This window comes from Petaurus breviceps, unplaced genomic scaffold, assembly GCF_028583685.1.
Source record: "Petaurus breviceps papuanus isolate PSGF00001 unplaced genomic scaffold, PetGlider_PUasm1.0 90784, whole genome shotgun sequence".
In the NCBI taxonomy this organism is placed as follows: Eukaryota; Metazoa; Chordata; class Mammalia; order Diprotodontia; family Petauridae; genus Petaurus; species Petaurus breviceps.
Window position 1 is genome coordinate 13,760,669 of NW_027187345.1, and position 24,061 is coordinate 13,784,729.

At 40.2% G+C, this 24,061-nt stretch overlaps 2 protein-coding genes across 7 annotated transcripts in view; one reads left to right on the plus strand and one right to left on the minus strand.

Moving 5' to 3' along the window:
• The window catches only part of LOC138147314 (cyclin-Q-like), a 47,094-nt gene extending 37,555 nt beyond the window's left edge, over window positions 1-9,539 (minus strand). For 5 of the 6 annotated variants that reach the window (XR_011164776.1, XR_011164773.1, XR_011164774.1 and 2 more), the window contains exons 1-3: window positions 9,401-9,539; window positions 7,834-8,219; window positions 3,348-3,585 (exon numbers count right to left, since the gene is read on the minus strand). Coding sequence is in view for 1 of the 6 variants with exons in the window: in XM_069069735.1 (XP_068925836.1) it covers window positions 6,624-7,373 (750 nt within the window). In the remaining 5 variants the exon portion in view is untranslated. Of the gene's footprint in view, window positions 1-3,347; window positions 3,586-5,438; window positions 8,220-9,400 lie in introns of those variants that run through there. The other variant, XM_069069735.1, reaches the window with a different exon arrangement.
• The window catches only part of EPM2A (EPM2A glucan phosphatase, laforin), a 174,163-nt gene continuing 159,627 nt past the window's right edge, over window positions 9,526-24,061 (plus strand). The window contains exon 1 of the mRNA XM_069069734.1: window positions 9,526-9,864. Within this exon, the coding sequence (XP_068925835.1) occupies window positions 9,528-9,864 (337 nt within the window). The 5' untranslated portion in view covers window positions 9,526-9,527. The remainder of the gene's footprint in view (window positions 9,865-24,061) is intronic.

Sequence of the window (24,061 nt, forward strand, 5' to 3'; positions counted from 1 at the left end):
GTCTCTTTTCACTACAACCAGTCAGTCTCTGGGGAGAGTGGTGGGTTCAAGACATGTCTCAGCTACTGGGTTACTTCACTTTTTTTTTTTTTATTAAGCAATCAGGGTTAAGTAACTTGCTCAAGGTTACACGGCCAGTTATTTCTGGGTGTGGTGCTGAGTGTCTGAGCCCGGGATTCGGGCTCCAGGTCATCCCAACACTGGAGCCGGTGCTCTTACTCGCTGAGCCACCTGGCCACCCCTAAGCAATTGGGGTTAAGTAACTTGCTCAAGGTTACACGGCCAGGTGTTTCTGGGTGGGTGCTAAGTGTCTGAGCCCGGGATTCGATCTCCAGGTCTTCTCAACACTGGAGCCGGTGCTCTTACTCGCTGTGCTACCTGGCCGCCCCTGGGGTTACTTCACTTTTGGGCTAGTTTAATCATGTTTCTTGGAACTGGCTCCTCATGGACTCAGCTGGTATGGCTACTGCAATATTCTTCAAGGGATTCCATTTGTTAGACCTCTGGTGTTTTTTTTTTTCATTTTTTTTGAAATTCACAGGGCTGTAATCTGGTCCATTCTACCTCTGGTACTCATTTACTTAAAATCTGAAAAGAATAAACATAATAAGGGCAGGAGAAACATAGGCACCATGCAGTCACAGCCACATGGTGGCCCAGGTGGAGAGAGAACTGTTTGCTGCTGCTGCTGCTACAAGATCCATAACATTTCTTCCTCCTCACTTTAAAGCTGGCAGGGAGAGATTTAATCTGTTTGAGTCCTTTGTAACAAGGTAAAAGGCTTTTTGTCACCAAGGAGTAAGCTGATAGTAGACAAGGACAGAATACCTAGACATACTTTGAGTTAGGAAGGGCCAGAGCCCCTCTATCATGCACTTTGGAAAGCAAGCTCAGCGAGTCTCCATATGTATCATTAACAGGCAAAGCATCTTATACTTGCTCTAAGATTTGGACCTTCATTGGCTAGTCTCAAATTAACTTATGCAAAGTGTCAGTTATTGTTAGGAAACATAAAAAATATGGCATCATAGTGTACATAAATGGGTTATCACATGAGATAGCTAGATGGCCCAGTGGTAAAGAGTGCTGGGCCTGAAGCCAGGAAGACCAGAGTTCAAATCTAGCCTCAGATGCTAGGTGTGTGACCCAGGGGAAGTCACTTAACTTTGTATGCCTCAGTTTCCTTCTATGAAAAATGGGGGAAATAGCACCTACCAAATAAATGCTAAGTAAACATTAGCTATTTGTTTATATTCATCATTCATTTATTAAATTACTAGTGGCCCCAGAGTTGGTTACAAACCATCTCTGCAGTCCCAGGTTGCTCCCTGGATTTTGTGTATGGCAATGGGAATTTTCTCTGGAATGGATTAGCAGTTTGAGTTTGGGGATTCCTGCTATATCTTTCTGACCTGAAGAGATTTTGGGTAGTCCAAAGTCAGGATTCTTTTTTCTTTTTTAAAAATTTATTTTTTCAGTCAACAAGCATTATTTTCTTCCCTACCTCAATCAAAAAGAAAAAAGAAAACCTTTGCAACAAACATACATAGTCAAATGAAATAAATTATCCTTTTTTAAAACTGTATGTCTCATTCTGCAACTTGAATTTACAGTCTCTCTGTCAGGAGGTGGATAGCATAGTTCATTGGTACTCTGGAAACTTAGTAGATCACTGCATTGATCAAAGTTCTTAAAGTTTTAAAAAGTTTTTTTAAACAATGTTGTACTGTATAAATTGTTCTTCTGATTCTGCTTACTTCACTCTGCATCAGTTTATTATGTTTTTCCAGGTTTCACTGAAACCATCCCTTTTATCATTTTTTTGGTTTGTTTTTTGGAGGGCAATTGGGGTTAAGTGACTTGCCCAAGGTCATATGGCTAGTTTTTGTGTTGTGTCTGAGGCCAGATTTGAACACAGGTTCTCCTGACTCCAGGGCTGGTGCTCTCTTCACTGTGCTACCTTGCCACCTCCCTTTTATCATTTCTTACTACACAACAGTATCCCATTATATTTATCATAATTTGTTCAGCCATTCCTCAATTGATAGGCACTTCCTTTAGTTTAGTCCTTTGTCAATCCAAAAAGAATTTTTGTACAGATGAGTCTCTTTTTGCTCTTTCTTTGATCTTTTTGGGAGTATAGACCTAGTAGAGGTATTGCTGGGTCAAAGGGTATCCTAATTTAGTGAAAAAGCTATAATTATTCCAAAGACTAGGAAAATGAAATCCAAGAAAGACTAAGAAAATGAAATCCCATATCAATCAAAAGACTAAGAAAATGAAATCCCATAACTTGTCTTGATTGTATATGTCTATAAAATGAGAGACTTGGACCAGATAATCTACATGGCTCCTTCCAGATCTAAATCTTTTGACTCCTCAAGTTTACAGCATAGGGAAGGTATTAGCTTCAAATAGTTGGAGTCCCTAAGAATCATGTAGATGTCTGTTGCTTTTCAGTCATTTCAGTTCTATCTAACTCTTTATGACCCATTTGGGGTTTTCTTGGTAAATTCACTGGAGTCGTTTGCCATTTCCTTCCCCAGCTCATTTTACAAATGAGTAATTGAGGAAAACAGGGTTAAGTGACTTGCCCAAGGTCATATACTATTAGGGATCTGAAGCCAAATACTCAGGAAGAATCTTACTTTAGACCCAGCACTCTATCCACTGCTGCATTTAGATGTCTAAGTTGCAATTTTTTTCTACTAAAAATTGGAAATACCTGCTAACTTTTAAGAATGTTGTAAAGATTAATAAAATCACGCTTATAAAGCCCTTTGAGCTTCTTCGAGATAAGGTGCCATAAACATACAAAATAGTATTACAAAGAGAATTACGGCAAATCAGCAAGGAGTAAAAGATTGCAGCAGAAAACAAATCAACAGAGAAGCAAGTAATAGCTTTCCCTGTGGGGACACTGGAGAATTTCCATTTGAATAGAAGTCTTATACATTTAAATTTGAATGCATTTCTCATTCTTCAAGAAATATCAAATTTGGGGTATAATCCAGTACTAAAGTGGTAGAATTTCAATTAAAATTTAGTTAGATCTAAATGTTTAGTTAGACCTAGACGGTTTCATGAATCTAATATCAAACTTACTCCCTATATAATGGCTTTTTAAATGAATGATCTTTGTGATATATGTGATATATCAAAATTCAATGGAGTACAAAAGATACAAATGGCATTAGTTTTTATTTAGAATTTAGAATTTTTAGAATTTTATTTAGAATTTAGAATATTCTATTCTAGAATAGTACATTCTTAACCCTAGCTTTTAAAATCTGAATTTCCATCATATAAAAATAATACTTATTATTTATGTAGTGCTTATTACATACCGTTTCATTGCTTCAATTGTGTCCAATTCTTTGTGACCCCATTTAGGGTTTTCTTGGCAAAGATGGCGGAATGGTTTACCATCTCCTTGTCCAGTTCATTTTACAGTTGAAGAAACTGGGACAGTCAGGGTTCAGTGACTTGCCCGGGGTCACACAGCTAGTAAGCATCTGAGACCAAATTTTAACTCAGAAAGATGTCTTTCTGACTCCAAGTTTAGCACTGTATCCACTGGGGCACCTAAGAATTTAAGAATCATAGAGATTAAGTGACCTGGCTATAGTCACAAGTGACCAAGTATTGTGGGGGATTTGAACCTAGGCATTTCTTGATTCCAGTCTGGTACTGTCTTCACTACACATTTGAAGTCAAGTACAACCTATACATATGCATCATGGAATGTGACTATTGACTTAGTTAAAAAAAAAAAAAACTCTTCAAAACCAGCAGCCACTTAAATCTATCTGTTCTGTTGTTTCTGATGGTGAAATTATTTTAGCAACAGGAGAAAATACATCAGATTCTTCCTCAGCTAAGACTTAGCAGCAAATAACTGTTAAATATGATGGATTACACCCCCCCCCCCCTTATTCTGCCAATGATTTTCTTTGGTGGAACATAATTCTTATTATCACTTCAGTGGCAAACCTGTCCTAAAACTTTTAGCTATTTTGCATGAATGACAATAAAGCCATAAAACAGTATTGAAGCATTTTTCCTGATCTAGATGATTGCTCTTTAAAAGCACTTTCTCTTCTAAACTTGGCCTAATTTTTTTTTTACCTGGTGTACAATGAGATCATTAGAAGTAATGTGTATTTAAATAGGAACCACAAAATCAAATTGCCGTGTGTCTTTTGTTCTGTTGCTGTGTGGCTTACACATTTTTTTTTTCTTAAGCAATCGGGGTTAAGTAACTTGCTCAAGGTTACACAGCCAGTTATTTCTGGGTGTGGTGCTAAGTATCTGAGCCCAGATTCGATCCCCAGGTTGTCCTTATACTGGAGCCGGTGCTCTTACTCGCTGAGAGCTCACATATTCTTATGGGAAAAAAAAAAAAACAACAAAACTCTTGAAATACAAGCTATTTTTGAGGGGACAGAAAAATTGTCTGTTCATTTTACGGTTGAAAGTGAATGGTTGGGGTGTCTAGGTGGTGAAGTGAATAGAGCACCGGCCCTGGAGTCAGGAGGACCTGAGTTCAAATTTGGCCTCAGCCATGTAACTCAAAAATTAGTCGTGTGACCTTGGGCAAGTTACTTAACCCCAAATGCCCTACCTTCCCCCTCGAAAAAGAAAAAAAAAGTGAATGGTTATGTTTTTCCTTATAAAAATTATTTGTTCCATAGGATGGAGGACCCAAATTTGAAAAAAAAAAAGAAAAATGTGAGGTTCTGTTCAGAAGATATGTGTTAAAAAGTATATTAATACATAAACAAATGAATCAGAGCTCTACAATATTGTAAGGGATTTTCTATATAAATAGCAATCCTCCCCCCCCCCCCCCCCTTCCCAAAGAGCTGATGTTAAGTGAAAATCTGTTTTCCTGAAGATAGGGTCTAGATTACCTTTTTTGCCCCAGAATGTGTATGTTATTGTACTCTTCTGCAACAATGACCTGCTAATAGCCTTTCACAAACTATTATTAGAACACTTAATAACTGAAAAAAATGTTAACAACTCAAAGCACAGGGTTGTTTAAAGTTTGCCTGTTTTGCCACTAAAGTGGCCCTTATTTTTCTAGACTTGTTCATTGTTCTTAAGGGTTGCCTTTATGCTCAGCAACCAACCAAGCTTTTCTTGGTGGATCTGTATTTCAGGGTAAAATATGTTGTTTTACCAGCAGCATCTTGGAAAGGCTGAGACCTTTATATATATCTTAAATTATTCAATTTTCAATTTCTTTCAATTCTGCAGCATAGTACCTTGAATGTATGAAACCTAGCTTATTTACTCCACCCCAGTTTTAGTCCTTTTATCTGGGTTGTTCATACATATCTGTTATCAGGTCTTTGTGTATGTCTGTGCTTGTTTAGTTTACACAAGAGGTTTGTGTAAAATGTATGTTGTCATGTAAAAGAACAGAAATCAAATACATGAAAAAAATTATTTTATTAGGAAACCAACAAACAGGTTTAATATATAAACAGCAAATTTGTTCTGGAAATGACATAAGTGGAAATCATAGGATGAGTTGTTTCGTTTAGCTAACTACTGGCAATATGGCCCGGGTTCCTTAGTTGTAAAGTGTTTTGCTACTTCTCCCAACACTTCAATCAATCCATGATTTCATCCATGAAGGGTGCTCCATCTACTAGTCCTGAAAGCAACCCATCTCTAAGGTCTCTTCCTGATTCTTTTCCCTGGTCTCTAACAGAGATTCTCCACATAGCTACTTAGTATGCTAGAGGCTCTTGTCTGCTGTTTACATTTTGTGGGTACCTGTCTATCACATAAGTGTTTTTCTGTTACTCCCCATTGGCCTCTACATGTCTGGTCCATCATAGTTTTCCCTTTTACACCATTTCTTGCACAAAGTCATCAGTGGAAATAGGCATACTTCTTCCCCACTACCTACCTCTTATTTGCCCCGTGTTTCTTGGAAAACTTTGATTCTTTAGAGATCGAGGCATTCCAAGATTTTTGAACATACAGGATTCTTGGAAGAACATTTGTATTGAAAAGATGATCATATTTTATAATGTATTTCAGGGAGAAGAAAACAGCTTAAGAAGGAAAAAAAAATTATGGCTAATATCACCCCCATCCCCAACATGGTCCACAGAACATTGAAAGCTTTTAAACTATATGCCTATTTTCACATCTTTACAAAATTTTTTTGTCTTTTATTATGTAAAATAAAATAGTGTTTACTTATGTTGGAAGGTTAAGCCTATGTATGGCTTGAAAATATATCCCAAAGGGGACAATCAAGTATTCTATTTTGGCTTTTGTTTTAATGAAGTGATGCCTAAATATAGTCTGCACCAAATTCAAAAAGTTTATCTTCAAAAAATTCCTAAGGTGCAAAAAGCAACTGAACACAATACATTCCTTTTTCAACGCGTGCCTATTTGTATCCAAACACGAGCTCCAAACCTGTTTAGGGAGCCACCACAGAGAGCAAAGAACAATCAGACGCAATCCAAGTTTAGTTCTTCCCTTTTTGCTAATGCAAAGCTGGTCCCTGTGACTTGGCAACTTTTTGAAGCTGGGACCCATTTTACTGCCCTCAGACAAAGCAGATGTTTGATCCTCCTTGAATGGCCCTAGAACAATTAAGGGATTTCTGTGTCCATTGTATAAATCTGAATTAGGTCAGACACAATATTATCTATGACAGGCTTGGTAAGGTCTTCACTAAAAACCTGCCACCAGGGCTTTTCTGCCTCGGAATCGGCAGGCACTTCCACTCCATAGCACTGCAAAGCAAGATAGAGCACTGCTACAGCTATGTGCTGGGCGGGATACTGAAGGCACAATGCTCCATGATAGCTGTCCCGAAGCAGCGCCCAGGCTACCAGAGAGACAGGAGTCCTCTCCCAGCTATGACGGTTCATCCAATTCTTTAAAGAAATAAGGTAGTGGAGCAGATATTTGTGGGGATGCTGGAAGGAGACGCGGAAATGCAAAACTCTCAACATCAGTAATTCACACTGAACAATGCTGTCCCTCAGCTCCCAGAACCAGGAGTCTAATTCCAAAGGTTCACTCTTGGGATTTAAATACCTGTGAGACACGTTGATGATGTCTCTTGTCCTGAGGTGCTGCTCCTCCACTTTACCTGCCAAGTAAATGGCTGACATGGCTATGAGGTAAGGGTCATATGCATCTAATTTGGTCTCACAGAAAAATTTATGGTAAATGGTGCAGGCTGTGGCAATTGGAATGGACTGCATCCCTAGCTTGACACCGGCCTCCATGATGAACCGGGTCACTTTGAAGTGGACTTTGGCCTCGGAGACTGGGGGCGCCTCTTTCCTCACTTCTTCAGTCTCTGCAATGCTCTCACTCTGGCTTGACTCCATGGCTAACACCCACACTCCCAATGTATACCTGGTCCCTTGGGTCCCTCAATGCCAAACAAAATTCCAATTCAAGTCACAAAGGACAAAATGAGATGAACCAGAAGAGGAAGAAACACACACTCCTACTATGAGGTCTTTGTAGGAATGATCTACACACATACCATGGGAACTTGAAAACTATGAACCTGTCAGCATTCACAAAAGATTTCCTACAGCAAACCACAGATCTTTACAGTCACCCAATTGCCTGAAAGGTACAAAGAAAACAAGATCCCACTGTACTGAGTATTTTTTGGACAATAAAGAAGTCTTTGACTTCACAGATTATAACACTACCACTTAAGGGTTATCTTCCTATGAAAAGTCTTAGGTTAATACAAGATTTCTTGATGAATGCAATCAGATACTGCCAATAAACAAAACTTCAATTACTAAGATCAAACAAAAGAGGGATGCTTACCAAAGTCAAAGTCAGTGTCATGTAAGGTGGTCTGTACAGAGTAAAGTGGACAGCGAGGTCCTCCAATGTTCCTGTTTGTGGATAATATTGTGTTGATTACTTCAAACCCGTGAATATTATGGAGCTTCCATACGGAGAAATAAAAGGATGAAAAATGCCTATTGTCCAGAATATGATATGCAGTTGGATGGCCAGGCAGCTGAATCAGTACATCCGTTCATATACCTGAAACAGACATTGCTGGACAAGTTGGGCTGACAATCACATAGGCAGACAAAGGTAGACTGGAACTATCTGTGAAACTCTGCAGCGTATTTATTCATTTTGGATTTTCAGCATCAAAAGTATCCGTTGAATAGGTCAGGTTGAAGCTGCTTCAAGTTGTTCTTAAGTGGAAAAAAGTAAGAGTATCAGTCTTAACCAAAAAGAACAGGATCAAATTGTAAAGACATAGATTATATATTCTCTCATTGCCATTTTCATACTTTTAAAAATAACTCAATCTAAAAAATTTTTTGGAAGGAATTTAGAAAAAAACAAAAAGCCTACACCCCTACAAAACTCTGAATTGGTATTTTCTGCCCTTTGAACTGTTAGGTTGGTTAAGAAGTAGTCTTTTTCATAATTTACTCCTTTGACCTTCCTTGCCATCCAGTAATACATGCTGCCTTTTTGATCCTTTCTGAAAAAACTCCCATCTCCCATCTGTTCCTCATGCCTGGAGTACTCTCTCCTCATCACCTCCTGACTTCCTTCAAGTCTCAGCTAAAATATTATTTTGTACTAGAAGCTTTTCCCTATTCCCATTACTGCTAGTCCCTTTCCTTCTACTGATTTTCTTAAGTTCATCTTGTATTGAGCAGGTCTACACATAGTTATTTGCATGATATTCCCACCATTAGCCTGTAAGTTCCTTAAGAGTGGGACTTTTGCACTAAGCACACATGCAGAAACATACTAGGCACTTAACAAATGTGTACTGACTGAGGAACATAGTATTAGTAATTATCAACAGGCTGGAGGGCAAATGATCCTAAGGAACATGCTGTCCTAAGTAAAAAAAAAAATTAAAATAAAAAAGGGAAAATGTAAACCCTTTCTTTGTGTTTTTACTGTGTTCCACTTTTACTACCCAGTGCAAAGTTCACAGCAAGATAACAGCATTTATAGACATTACAGCATACACCCAATACAAACTGGTTAGAATTTACAGCTGTTACAGCACAGATACAACCCAACCTGCTTAGAAAGGGGCCCGTGGCCAGACAGCAGCATTCAGGGCTATTTTGGCCCATGTGTCATTTCGCTGTCTCCCCAGTGTAGATGGTGGAGGACTCCCCACCCACCGCCAGGGGGAGCTGCGTTTCTCTTCCAAGTGGATGGCCGAGAAAGGGCTCCCGCGTGGGAGGGGTAGAGGATGCCCCAGTAATTATTCCACGTGGATCGGGGGTGGGGGTGGAAGGGGGTCAGTTCGTCCCGGCCGAGCTCGCTCGCTCCCTCCCTCTCCCCAGCCCCGCCCCACCCCCAGCCGCGCCGGGTGGTAACAGGAGCCCCAGCTGACATTTACCCCGCGGTGTGCGAAGCCCCGCACGGCTGGCCCCCGGGGGTGGCCGCGGCCTAGGAGAGGAGAAGCAGGAGGAGGAAGGGCCGGAGCTGCTCCCTACGGGGCCGGCGTCTCGGGGGGGCCCACGACGATGCTGTTCCGCTTCGGGGTGGTGGTGCCTCCCAGCGTGGCCCAGGGCCGTCCGCAGTTGCTGCTGGTGGGCTCCCGGCCCGAGCTGGGGCGCTGGGAGCCTCAGAGGGCCGTGCCCATGAAGCGGGCAGGCGGCGGGGCCGGGCCCGACGGGGCGCGCGGGCTGCAGGAGCCGGGCCTGTGGCTCGCCGAGGTGGAGCTGGCCGGGGAGCCGCCGCCGCCGGAAGCCCCGGAACCGCAGCAGCAGCAGCCGCCCGAGGGGGCGGGGCCCGGAGTCCCTGAGACTTTCTGGTACAAGTTCCTAAAGCGGGAGCCCGGAGGAGACTTCTCCTGGGAAGGTACGGGCCCCGCGGCCTTGGCCTGCACCCCTCCCCTCCCCCTCCGCCCGCAGGCAGGCGGGCCTCCTTTCCCTCCCCCGGCCCCGCCTCTGGGAGCCCTGGCGCGGGATCCTCATCTACCTCGGGCTGCCCCCGTCTGACCCCGGGCCTCCCCGCGTGCCCGGCTCCTCCCCTTGCTGTCCTCCCAGCCTCTCTCCCACGTGACCTGGGCTGGGCGCCTCCGGCTGGACCTCGGTTTATCTGTAAAAAAAAAAATGGACCAAAGGAACCCGGGGCCTTCTCAGGGTCCCTGGGAGCTTAAGGCATTGAAGGCGGGCCCTAAATCCTAGCTCCCCTAGTGCAGATAATAATAACAATAACTAAAGTGCATAGTGCTTTAATTTAATTAAATTTAATCCTCACCGCACCCAGGGAGGTGAATGCTATTATTATCTCTGTTTTACAGAGGAGGAAAAGGAGGCCCATTAGCCGGGATCCCAGCTGGGGAGTGTTTGAGGTTAGATTCGAACTCAGGCCCTCCCGAACCCCGCGCCGTGCTGCAGCATGCATACCACCACCTAGCTCGCCCCATTCTCTTTTTACAAAGGGGGAAAATGAGTCCAGCGGGCACCGAAGCTCAAACCTAATTTCCCTTAGATTCTGTGTGTGCTTGTGGGACAGTGGGTATCATATTTTTTTGGTGACCATACCTTCTCAATAAACATATCTTTGTAAAAACTAATTGATGTTCAGATGTTAAATGATTAGTTGATATTGGAGCACACCTGATGGGCCTTAAGCCATAGCATTAGAAACCCCTCAGGTTACCTTTAGAATCTGGAGGGGAGAAGTAGCAAGCGACCTGGGAGTTGGGAGAGTGAACTTAAGAGAGGGTGATATATAGGCACATAAAAGACATATATAAAACATGTACTGGGTAACTGTGGAGGCAAAGATTGTGATGGGGTGCTTGGACCCTAGCCCTAGGACCCAGCCCAAAGACCCTATCTCTGGCAATAACTCCAGAATGGACCCCAGTGAGGCAAACTATTTCTCCCTCTTACAAGAACAAGTTGACCTTCTAGAACTTCCCTGTGCAGATAGAAATATCCTGTATTGATGGTATAGAGGTCGACTCCCAAGGTTATTTTGTTAGAGATGTAGCAGACCAAAAACACACCCCTTAGAACCCCCTCCCCTCCCCCCCAAGCCATGCCAGTAGTGAATGATACCTGTACCTAAGATACAGAAACTGTATTTTCCTTTAGGAGCTGACCCTTGTTCCTGCCCAGAACCATCTATTTAACATACTTGGCACACTAATCACTAAACTTTTTCTATATAAGCTTTAGCATCACCCCATTAAGTTATAATAAACTTGCCACAACTGGAAGACTGAGTCTGAATTCTTTCCAGATGATTCCTCCCTGTACCTTGATAGTTTGGGGATCCCTGCACCCCTAAACTATCAATGATAGCGGAAAGACTCTCTGTAGCAAGTGGTGCTTGAAGTCTTGAAGGAAACTAGGAATTCCAAGAAGCAAAGGTGAGAAGGGAAAACAGTCCATACAGGGGGACAGCTAGTTCGAAGACACACAGGCTAGAGATAGAGCATCATATGGGAGGAAAAGGAAGTAGCTCAGTACAACTGAATTGTACAGACCATAGAGTCATAGAGATCATAGAATCAATATCAAAGAATATGTACAAAGTAATATATAAGGAGATGGGTGTATGTAAGGAGGATTTTGTTATCCTTCTTAGAGTTAGTTTCTCAGGATCCATGGCCATGGGAATATTTAGTTTCCAGTTGTTTGATAATAACTCCCAGAATAGCCCCAAGGATTCTAGATAGTAACTGTTTCCATAATCATAGTGACAGACAGTTCTACTGAGATTAGTGGTGATATAATGTAACATTTACTATGCTTGCAAAGAATGACGATATTGTTAAAGTTAACTTGTGAGTTTAATGTTGGCAAGATGCCTTCTTTGTTGCCCTATAAAGCAGGTGGGCTCTGGTCAGTGAGTGGGGGAACCCATAGGAGAATCTGTGTGCCTCAACCAGCCCCCACTGAGGCTTGAGGGGATTTAGGGTAGTGTGTAAGCTATGCCTGTCTTGATTGACCCCATTGAGACATAGGGGTACTGGCCCCCCTTTCTCCATGGCCCCTTTGAGAAGGGTGATTAGGGAATGCTCTAGGAGCTGCAACCCAGCAACCCTATGAGAAAACTAGACTAGAATAAAGCTGATTATTAACCCCTCCAAAGCTGTTTGTCTGACCAGATCAAAAGTAAACCTGTTAGAGGCTGGAGACTGAGAACTCCAGTGCCTCCTGTGTGCAATCTGTGAAACAACTGGAAAGATGGGCAGAGAACACAGGTTGTCAAACAGAGGAACTTATATTTGATCTTGGAGGTAATAGGGAGCTACTAGGCTTTATTGAATAGGGTCATGGTCAGATCTGTGTTTTAGGAAAATCGTTTTGGTGACTTTGTGTGACAGGACATATTGGAAAAGGGAAAGACTTGAGACTGGAAGCCTAAATATCAAGCTATTGTAATAGCCCAGGGGAGAGGTAATGAGGACCTAATCTAAGGTAATTACTTTCAGTTCAGCCTTTTTTTTTTTTTTAGTTGTATCTCACTGTGATCCCATTTTGGGGGGTTTTCATGGCAAAGATACTGGAATGGTTTGCCATTTCCCCCTTCTTCATTTCATTTTACAGATGAGGAAACTGAGGCAAAAAGGGTTAAGTGATTTGCCTAAGGTCACATAGCTAGTAAGTATCTGAGGCCAGATTTGAATTTAGGAAGATGAGTCTTCCTGATTGGAACTCTAAGCATTGCTCCACCTAGCTGCCCTAGTTTATTGATAGGTGAATGAAAAGACCAGTCTAGTATGGTGGGCCCACCATTGGATGTAGTGGGAATGCAAATCCTTTCTTAGATACTGTAGTGCCAATGCAACATTCTCAGAGCCCATGGTCACTATACATAGACCTGCATGGTGCTCTGTCACAAAATATAACAGACTTTTCATACATAAGACAAGCAAAACATTTTATTCAGACACCAGAAAACCAAAACCCCAACACTAGGAAACCAAATCCATCATAGCAACATAGAAGTTAATGCACCACAACATAGCAGAGAGCCACACCATCCTTTAGCCTTCCCACAAACCAACACAAACCTGTATGTCTCCCTGGGAAACAAACTCTCCTCCCAACCATCTAGCAGGCTCTGACTTCCAGTTTCCTGTGGGCTCTGCATCAGCAAACTCCTTCCACCACAGGCTCCATGTGACCACAGTCAACCTATTGAGGGGCAGAGTATATTTTCGAAGGAGGGAAGGTCTTCAAATTCCTTTAGGCTTATTAGGGGGCAGGGCAGATCTTCAAATTCCCTTACCATTACAGATATTTACTCCCTGGGCTAGACATTTAACCTCTTTGGGCCTCATTTTTTTCATCTGTAAAATGAGGGAGACTGGACTTAGTGACCTCCAACGCCTCTTTAAGCTTTAAATTCTTATTCACAATTAGTCATTTTGCCTCCTCCAAATTGTACCCCAACTACTTCCCAGTACTTATCCAAAATTCCCAGTACTTCCCAATTGGAATAACATTTGTTTAAAAACAGACTCCTAAATCAATGATATTTGAAAAGTTTATGCCAAAGAAATGTGTTGTATAAAAGAGACAAGAATCAGTGGAAAATCATCAGTATTCTGGAACCCCCTGTTTATCTTTGCTTTTCTTTTGGTGGTGATCCTGTGGGATTCGAGAAGGCTGAGGATTTGTAGTTTAATAAAATGTATAGTGCTATGCAGGAATTTTAAAGTAGAGTTTCCCTTACATTAGTACATTTGTTTACCAGGCATAGAGGGTTTTTTATGTTTGGTGCTTGCCTTGCTGCATTCTATTTGAAAAACTATTCCCCCTCGAATGCAGTAATCTGAGCCTCACTTATGTCCCAGGCTCTTTGCTGTCTATTACTCTGTTATTTAGGGAACTTTGTGGGAACTCTGTTATTTAGGGAACCTTTCACTGGGGAAACAAAGTTATTTAAGGTGACTTAAGGCCCTTCTCTGTAAGTTGTTTCATGTGGATAAAATGCATGGTACAGACAAAAAAAAAATCCAAGCTTGCAGAGTGGATTTGAGTGGTGATTTAAATGACTAGTCAAGAAGACTCAGTTTAATTACCCTTCTCTACAAAATGAACATGCTTATTTGGTATAACCTTGATATATATTCTTCATGCCTCATTTTATTTCATTTTAAATTATCTAGTCCAGCATTTCTCAGACTAATTTAGCCACAGAACACTTTCAAACTGGAAATACATTGATGGAACCCACAAATAGTGGGTTCCAGAGAATCTAGACATATATATTAACTTGGCATAAAGTAGAACACCTGTTCTCCTCCCATCATGATCTCTCTTTATATATTGTAATGTTGTTAATAGTCCTGTTAATATTTGCAAAACAAAACAAAATCCCTCCAAACAAATTCTGCATTTCTAGTTGATGCTTGGAGAGAATCATTTAGACTGAAATACTCCATAGGACATTATCTTTTATCTTTCAATGCAATCTATAAAGGAATCCATTGGAATACTAGAAAATTGCTTGTTGTGATTGTACTTGTATGTTCTATGCATGCAAAAACACCCAGTTCTGCTCTGGGTATGTAATACTATCCTTTAGAAATTAAAACAAAAATTTTGCTTTCACTGTCATCTTCCATTCTAAAGGTCACATAGAGGTAGAGGAAAAAATAAACAAAAAGCCCAACTTCTTCACTTTTATACTTCCAGAAATGATTAATGGTCCACGACAGCTGGTTCTGTGAAAGGATGGACAAATGATTTAATGTCCTTCCCACAATGGCAAACCAAACTGCTTATTGGAGGGGCTTCTCACTGTGATTTCCTTACCCAATTCTGGTTTTTCCTCTAACAAGTAACTCATGTTGTCGTCCCAAGAACAATGGAAAGGAAAGAAAGTGTTGAATGTGATAAGAAATGGTAAAATGCTAGTAGTAATTGTTCAGGGGTTACTCAAGTGGCACTAATATCTCCAGAAAGGTAGAAAGAATGGTGAAGCAATTAGCATAAAGCTTTAGCTCAGGCCCAAAAAGTGGATGTGAAAAAATAATGATAGTTAGATTACAAAGCCTAAGGTGCTTTTTCTGGTTTTCACTCTTTTAGACTTAGTATCATATTACTTTTTTTTATAGCATATATTTTAAAAATATAGTGCTTTTAAAATCTTGTCAGTGGGATTTCTTTATCATTTTGTGTGAATGAAAGACATTTCTGTATTAGGTAATGGGAGGGGTTATTAAGGAAGTAGGTGACAGTCTCTTGAGTCTTTTTACAGGATAGGAATGGAACTGGGCCTGTGATTTCATCCCGAGCTCCTAGGTGAGGAAACTCCTTCTAGCGATGAATGGCAGTACCTTCTTTGCACCTTAAAGCTATAGATAGTTGCCTAGAGCACTGACTTACCCAGAATCACATAACCAGTATGTGTCAGAGGTGTCATTTGAACTTAAGTTTTACTGCTTCTGAGGCCAACTCTAAACACTATACCATGATGCCTCCTACAGGAGGAAAACATCTATATACATATCATTCCATCCATGAGAGTGTTTTTTCCCATGGACAGACATTGCATCACCTCCACAGGTAATGCGCCCCTTCCCCCCCAATCTCCTGGTAGACACCTCTCTCAGTACAGCATTTTTGCCTGCTGAACCTCATGAGGCAAGCAGGGTTAAGTGACTTGCCCAAGGTCACCCAACTAGTAAGTGTCAGGAGTCGGATTTGAACTCATGAAGATGAGTCTTCCTGACTCCTAGCCTAGCACTTTACCCACTGTGCCACCTAGCTGCTTGGGCTAACATCCTGTACTCAGAGCTTTTCCAACTTGGTGTATCAGCAATGCCATATTCACAATGCCTATAGAGATTACAAATATGCTGATATAATTATCCATCACAAAATACATCATGCTTTCCATATGGGGAAATAAACTAGAAAATTTATTAAGATACCAAAAGACTGAGTCCCAAAACCAGAAAGTGAAAGCCATCAGAGTAGTTATGACATTGGCACAGGTAGATAAAGTAGAAAGCACCCACATCCTCAAGCCTTTAAAACAGAACAGGCTACCTCAGGCAAAGGTCCTCCTCTCCCCACGCACAGCAACCACCCAGCGTCCGGGAAGCGCGCTCCCAGCAGCTCCGGCCCCTGTCCTCAGCAGGAGTCCTTAGCAGAAAGTCCTTAGCAGTCCTAGCTCAAAAAGGGCTTTGCGCTGCCGCTGGCTCTGCTGCTGCCGCCGCTGTTGCAACTACCGCCAGCCACCGCAGGACCGCTAGCTCGGCTTTCTCTTTCGCTTGCTCCGCCCCTTCCTGCTACATCAGCACATCCTTGGCTTTCGCTTTCTCTGGCTTTCGCTTTCTCTTGCTCCGCCCCTTCCTGCTATGTCAGCACATCCATGGGGCATGGAAGATCTTTAAATCCCATAACCCTTACACTTGGTAAGACCTGCTAAAATTTTGCCCTGCTACCATTGCTTTCAAGAATGTTACTTTTATACTGTAATGAGATATTATAATAGGACTTTATTGAACAATGTAAACACAAATGGCAGAAATAAACACACATATGTGAATATATATGTACACATATGTATATTTTCAGAGATAGATGTACATAAAAGGAAGATTACTGGAGAGGTTGGAGTGACTGGAGATAAATGGGCTTAGCCTGGGAAGCCACCATGGAGTAGTTGTGTCTTGCATAGAATTTTGGTAAAGAATGGGACATAGTTTGGAAAACAAGCAAAGTGAAGAAGGTGTTTTAGGCAGCAGCATGTCAATTTATGTTAGTTTCTCTCCCATGGAATTCCATACTCCTCATGTCATGTATGGTTGCTTTGGAATAGTGGTGTTATTAGTTACAGCTGAAAGTTCATATTGAATTCCCACTTTTTTCCCTTTTAATGACAAGATATGTGACTGAGATCAACTACCCACAGTAGGCAACTAAAATAGAAAAGTGCTTGTTTTTTTTTTGTTCATTTAATATCCTTCTCCATTAAATGGCAGGTTATTTATTTAGATTTAAAAAAAATAGGCACAGTGGCTAAATTTGTTATATAAGTAAAACTCTATTATGTTTTAAAATCAAAATTTGAAGGATAAAAGAAACAAATATAATGTAAAAATATGTTTTTACGGTGCTTTTGTTAAGGGTGAGATAACAGTGCTATATATGATTTTATTCAGACTGAGTCTAAGAAGAAAAAAAATCCCTATTCTGAGGGAGTTATTAATTAATTTGGCTTTCCTTTATTTTAGTGGATAGGACTTTAAGTTGATTTGGATTCCAAAAAACAATCATGGAAATACATACTCAGGGAAAGGTGTTAAGATAAATTATCTGAAATAGAAAACAAATCTGAGCTACAAAGCTTACCGATAAATATTTAATAGTAACAGTTGACAGGTTTGCATTAAGTTAGGTCAGCTAATCCTTATAATTAGTGACAAAGGAGTGATTTACAGAGCTTATTTTTGTAACAGAAAGCAGGAATTAAAAATTACAGCAGTTTTAGGAAACTTGTTTTGAACATAATTCAGTTGAACAAGGCAGGTCATCTGACTGTTTTACCCCTCTTGGGCTTTCTTAACTCAAATTTATGCTGTTGGCAACATTTTGAGTGTGGGTGCATTTAGAGTATAATAGGGAGTTCTTAGGGTGGGATAGCTATTAAATCTGATATTGTGTTGAATTAGGGCTTGTGTCTATCAACCTATTAAAGTGAGATTGCCTCAGGAATCTCTGCCCTGTAGTTGGAGCATTTTGCAATTAAAAAGCTTACTTTAAAGGGGCCTATAATTTGAATTAAGACTGGGAAAGAGCAACTTGTGTTTTGTAATTGGTAAGTTAGCAATCACCCCCTATTTTCTAGCTGCTAGAAAGGGAAGCCCATTCTTAGAAGATTACACTACTCAATTTATACTTAACCTCTAGTTTAAGAAAGAACCAGTAAGCTAGGAGTCATCCCCCCTTTTCTCCAACTGCCAGAAAGGGGAACTTAACCTTTAAAAAGACTTAGAATTTGGGCAGCTAGGTGGCTCAGTGAATAGACCACCGGCCCTGGAGTCAGTAGGACCTGAGTTAAAAACTGACCTCAGTTATATGTGCATATAATGACTTGTTTACTATAAGGTTATATGATACAATATTGAGCCATCAACATTTCAAAACAGGAAAAAGTCACAAATTTGCAATAAATGATTAAATTTAAGATAAAATATTACATATTTTTTAAATGATGCAATTTTTTAAAAAGAAAGCTAAAGGGTTGAAGGGGGGGTGCCACTGAGTAATTTTTTTTAGTAGGGTTCGGTAGGTTAGATAACCTCTGGTGTAATGGTAGGATTGATAAAACCTGACAGTTTCAGTAGGACAGATGGGAAGGACTAGTAATTCTCCATCTTACCAGAAGGGTTACAGTTGGTGAATCCTTATCCAAATGATATAAGTGGCCATGTTCACCTTGCCACGAAGTGGAGACTGGAGGGACCTCTGTTGGGGAAGGGGAGTAGGTCAAAGGTCTGAGTGGATCTTGATCTTTGGATTCTCCTTCATGGGGATGGAGGGAGTTGATAGTTATCCAGGGAAAGAAAAAGGAAGGAGACATTGTCAGGAAGATTGGGGAAGAGCAGCACCCTGAGTCATCTGCTCACCTGCTTCTGCTGGGCACTTCCTTCAGCACCTTATAATTCACAAATTATAACCCCTCCATGTTTTTGAGGACAATTTCATTTCTCTTGCCAAAAAATTCACCTGATTGCACCCATATGGTACATCCCAAATTTAGGTAGGTGAATCCCTGAATGAGTTTGTTGTCTGCTTGGTAATACTTGCTAGACTTTGTGCTCCCCTGGAAGAACTCTTGAGAATCTAGGCATTACAGTAGGACTTCAGTGTAGGTATATGTCAAATTACAGGAATTTCACAGTTGATTTTTTTTTCTTAGGTGGGCTAGAAGGAGAGAGAGAGAGAGAGAGAGAGAGAGAGAGAGAGAGAGAGAGAGAGAGAGAGAGAGAGAGAGAGAGAGAGAGAGTATATGATAGTGGAGATTTATTTGGTTGAAATATTGTAAACCTTGGGAATAAAACATCATCCTCTATGATTCTTCACTTGGAATACGAAGGAGTATTCCAAAGAAAAAGACCAATTCTGACCATTCAGTTACACTGAAGTAGATTTTTTGTGTCATTCCTTTCATTAACAAGATGGTTCTGTTAGATCTAGGGAACAATTGTGACCAAAAAACTAATTGGCAGTATTTAGGTCTTACGGAACTATATTAAGGAAAGGATCTGGGAGAAGGTTAAGAGGGTGGTGACGTTACCACCATCCTTAGGGGAGGAGATAATATTATGACAAATTGATACCCAAAGGAGTATAGTTCACTGGGCTATTTTTATTTGTTATATTTTTGAACTCATTTAAAAATCCTCTTTTTTTTTTCTCAAAACATCTTTGGCAGTTTGAAGTTGAATTTGATTTAGTAAGTAATGAAAACCCTTTTCTTTCTTCCCAGGACTGGTTTGGAAGTCAGTATAAAAGTGGGGAGAGTTCAGAGGCCTCCTTATTGCAATTGTTCTCAAGTTCCTGCACTACAGACAAGGCCATATATATAACTTAGCTAGTTTTAAATTTGCCTTCTTTTCGTTTTATTGCAGATTATACCCCATTTTATAAACTTTTCTTATGATATGCAATATGTAGTGAATCAGTACCACAGACCTAGTCAGTCTAAAATGCTGCAAAGTGATACTATTTCAGAATTTCTTGATCTTCAAGATTATGCAATATCTGAAATATCAAATTATGAATGTCTGATAAGAAAACTGAGCTTATAGTATTATAGCTATAAAACCAGTTATTTTTATGTACTACTTCTGATTTAAATTATCCACGTTTTAAAACTGAATACATGAAACAAAAATAACCACCTTTTTGTTGATTTATGTTGATACAAGTGTACTTGAAAGGTACTCTATTAAGTTCTTTCATTATAGAAACTTAACCCAGTTTATCTTATAAAAACCATCTATTAAAACCAGCCTTTTAGAAATGAAAGTTTCTATCTATATTAGCAGTTATAGATTGGTCATGGACGATATTCGTAAGGCCTATCTTTTTATATATTGAACCTTGAAAAATCCACAATCACTGGTGTTGGTCCTTTTGCTACTGATGGTGCTCAGTTTCATGAGTTGAAAATTTCATTATCAGGTGACCAATAATTTGGTGTTGATCTTTTCCACACTTAGCTAGTCTGAAACTCAAATTATAAACACAGTTCACTCACTTAAAGTCTTTCCAGTTTTATAAGACATTTCATAGCTTTTGCTTTCATAACATAGACTTCAAGAACCAGGATTGCTTCAGTATCATGATGAAGCAAAAGTAATATTTTAGTGGAGGAAAGCAGGTCCTTATGTCCTATTCATTATTTCACATTAAAGCCCTCATTGCAAATAATGTATCGGGGAGATATTATGACAAGAATGTTGCCCACTTTGAGTAGGTACCTAAGCAGAAATAATGAAAGAAGGTAGAATTTGCAACTAAAAATTGTTAGTGGCTAATGACTCTCAGTCAGTCAAGCTACAGTGTTCAAGCTCTGTGCTGGGGATACAAAAGAGGCAAAAGACAGTTCTTGCCCTCAAGGCACTCACAATCTAATGGGGAAAACTACAAAAGCAAACAAATATGAACCCATAACTTTATTTGGCACGAATAGGAAGTAATTAAAAGAGGGAAGGCGCTGTTCTGGATGGGGGAGGTGGGAGAGGGGAGTGACTAAGTAAGGGGGTTTGGAAAAAACTTCCTGTAGAAGATGGGGTTTTAGTTGAGATTTAAAGGAAGCCAGGGAAACCAGTAGGCAGAGATAAGGAAGGAGAACATTCCAAGCATGGGAAAACAGTCAAAGAAAATGCTGAGAGCTGAGAGATGGAGTGTCTTGTTTGAGGAACAGCTAGGAGGCCAGGGTTACTGGATCAGAGAGAGGTGGGTAGTAAAGTTTAAAAAGATTAGAAAGCTGCAGTGGGAGGAGGGGGGAGATTATGAAGGACTTGGAACACCAAAGGATTTTGCATTTGATCCTAGAGGCAATAGGGAGCCATTAGATTTTGTTGAGTAGGAAGGAGACTTGATTGGACCTGTCCTATAGGAACATCACTTTGGCAGATGAATGGAGAAAGGATTGGAGTCTGGAGAGACTCGAGGAAAGCAGAACTGGCAGCAGACTATTGCTGTAATTAAGTCATGAGGTGATGAGAGCCTGCACTAGAGTGGTAGCTTGGTCAGAAGAGAGAAGGGGCCTGCCACACATAGGAGATGCTTAATAAATACTTGTTATCTATTATCTCTCTCTCTCCCTCATCCCTTTCTTAGCCTCTCATCTGTTTATCAGCAGCTAGGTGGCACAGTGTACTGAGTGCTGGATTCGAAATTAGGAAGATTAACTTGGATTTAGTTAATCCTACCTCAGACACTCCCCTAGCTGTGTGACTTGTTATTTGACTTCTCTAAGGCTCATCTGTAAAATGGAAAGTACTTATCTGATAAGGTTGCTGTGAGAATATGTGAAGCACTTCACAATCTTTAAAGTATATAGAAATGGTATGATTAAATGCTGTCATTACTTAAGCACTTGTGTTTCTGGAGTTCATTTATAAGTCTGTTCTTTGGAAATTAAGGTATTTTCCACAGAAACAGTATATGGTTGTTAGGTTCTCGGGTTATCCTATGAATTCTGTTTAACTGATCAAATGAGATATATTTATAAAGTGCTTTGCAAACCATAAAATACTTTACATCTCTTCTTCCTTCTCTTATTTTTCTTCTTATTCATCTTCCTCTCAAAGCCCAACCCATTCTGGATGGGGGAGGTGGAAGAGGGGAATGACAAAGTAAGGGAAACAAATTATGAGAAATGAATATAATTGTAGTTGGAAAGATTTACTACTAGGACTCTGACTGTGGTAGGAGCAATATCTCAACCCCTCCCCTCATGCAGATTAGGCTGGTTTTTCCTTAAAAATTATTGAGATATTTCTTGATTCTGGGGATTAAAGACCCTAATAGATGCTGCTTTCTCAACGCCTGAGTAAAAAGCAGCCACAAGAGAGACCCTCAGATGCGTGACTGGCAGATCACAGGAGATGGGAACTTTGCCGCTGATGAATCAACCTGAGGTGTGCTTCATAAGACTGTTCTTGTTGAATTCTTTCTCCTGTTGTGACCTCCTTTTGTTAACTCTTAAATGGCCTGTGAGTATCTCATTTTGTTCCAGTATCAAACCTAAATTGCCCATTGTCTGGCCAGAACAGTGACCACCATGGTAGTTGTGAAGGCCTCTTAGGGACACTGAAACTCTGAGCAGGCTCTGGTGAAACACTGACTGGTTTAGTACCTTGGCCAAAAAACCGATGGTGAAACTGCTCCTGTGAACCTGAAGAAGTTGGTGAGCGACTTGACAAGGAGCACAGTGGAGGGAATGGTGCCCTTTCATGTTCTGATATCACAAGAAGGCAAGATATAGAGGAACTAACAGAAATACTAATTTCCCATCTTTGGAAACGCTTTGGTGTATGTGGCACTGACCTTTGTAAGTGGACAAACTACTAAAATATATGAAATGGTCTGACGATATAAATATTTAAATTATATGACAATATTGTATTCATAAGAAAATTAGAAACCTCTTAACAGTTGTAGAAAACAGCTTTGTGTCAACTGTACCCTCAGTTCCAAGTCACAATAACATATTACCAACTAGTTTAGGGTTGTCATTAAAAAAAAGTCATTTTATCCTTAAGCTTCAATGAAATGAAATTGAGAAACTACTAAAATATAATGGACAGCTAGATGGCACAGTGGATAGATAACTCACTGGGATTAGAATTAGGAAAACTCGTTTTCATGAGTTCAAATCTGACCTCAGACACTTACTAGCTGTGTGACCCTAGGACTGTCCCTTAATCCTGTTCACCTAAGTTCCTTGTCTGTAAAATGAGGTGGAGAAGGAAATGGTAAACTACTTCAGTATCTTTGCCAAGAAAACCCCCTAAAATGAGGTCATAAAGAGTTGGATACAACTGAGATGACCTAAGAACAACTACAGTTATAGTCTTCTCTTATAATTTGTTTAACTGTTTCCAGTAGGCTACCGTGTAGTTTCCAATTTTGGCTAACCCCAAAAGAAACACTATAAATCTATTTGTGCATATAGATCCTTTTCCTTCATCTTTGATTTCTTTGGGGAAATAGACCTACTAGTGGTATATGCATACTTTGGTACTCTGGGCATAGTTCCATAGATTGGCTGGACCAATCCACAGTGTTACCTGTACTGAATTAGTGTGCCTGTTTTCCCCAAAGCCCCTTCAACATTTGCTGATTTCTTCTTTGTCATATTTGCCATTTCATAGGTATCACCTACTACTTCAAAGTTGCTTTACTGCACATTTCTTTGAATTTTAGAAAAATTCTTTAGAATTTAGATTTTTTTTGTATAATTGTTAATATCTTGATTTCTTCCTTTGAAAACTGCCTATTCATATTCTTTGTCCATTTACCAATTAAGGAATGACTCTTACTTAGTCTTATAAATTTGAATCAATTCCTTATATGTTTTGGAAATGACACTTTGAAACAGAAACTTGTTGCAAGGATTTTTTTTTCCCCAGTTACACATTTCCCTTGTAATTTTTATCATATTAGATTTGTTTGTGCAAAACCTTTTAAATTTTATGTAATCAAAGTTGTTCATTTTATCCTGTGTGTTCCCTCTAACACTTGTTTAGTCATAAACTTTTCTCCTGTCCACAGATCTGAAAGGTAATTTCTTCCTTGCTCCTCTAATTTGTTTGTAGAATAGTTATGTCAAGGGAGGTTATTGAAACTCTAGCTTCTCTGCAAAATTGGACAAAGGTAGGCTCAGATAAGATCTGTAATTATTGGCTCAGATGCTTCACAGTGGCACATGAAGTACTAGCAAAGCATTGTGACAGTTTCTTCTCAGACACAAGCCTAATCCTACCATTCCTTTTTTTTTTTTGAGGGGGGAAGGCAGGGCAGTTGGGGTTAAGTGACTTGCCCAAAGTCACACAACT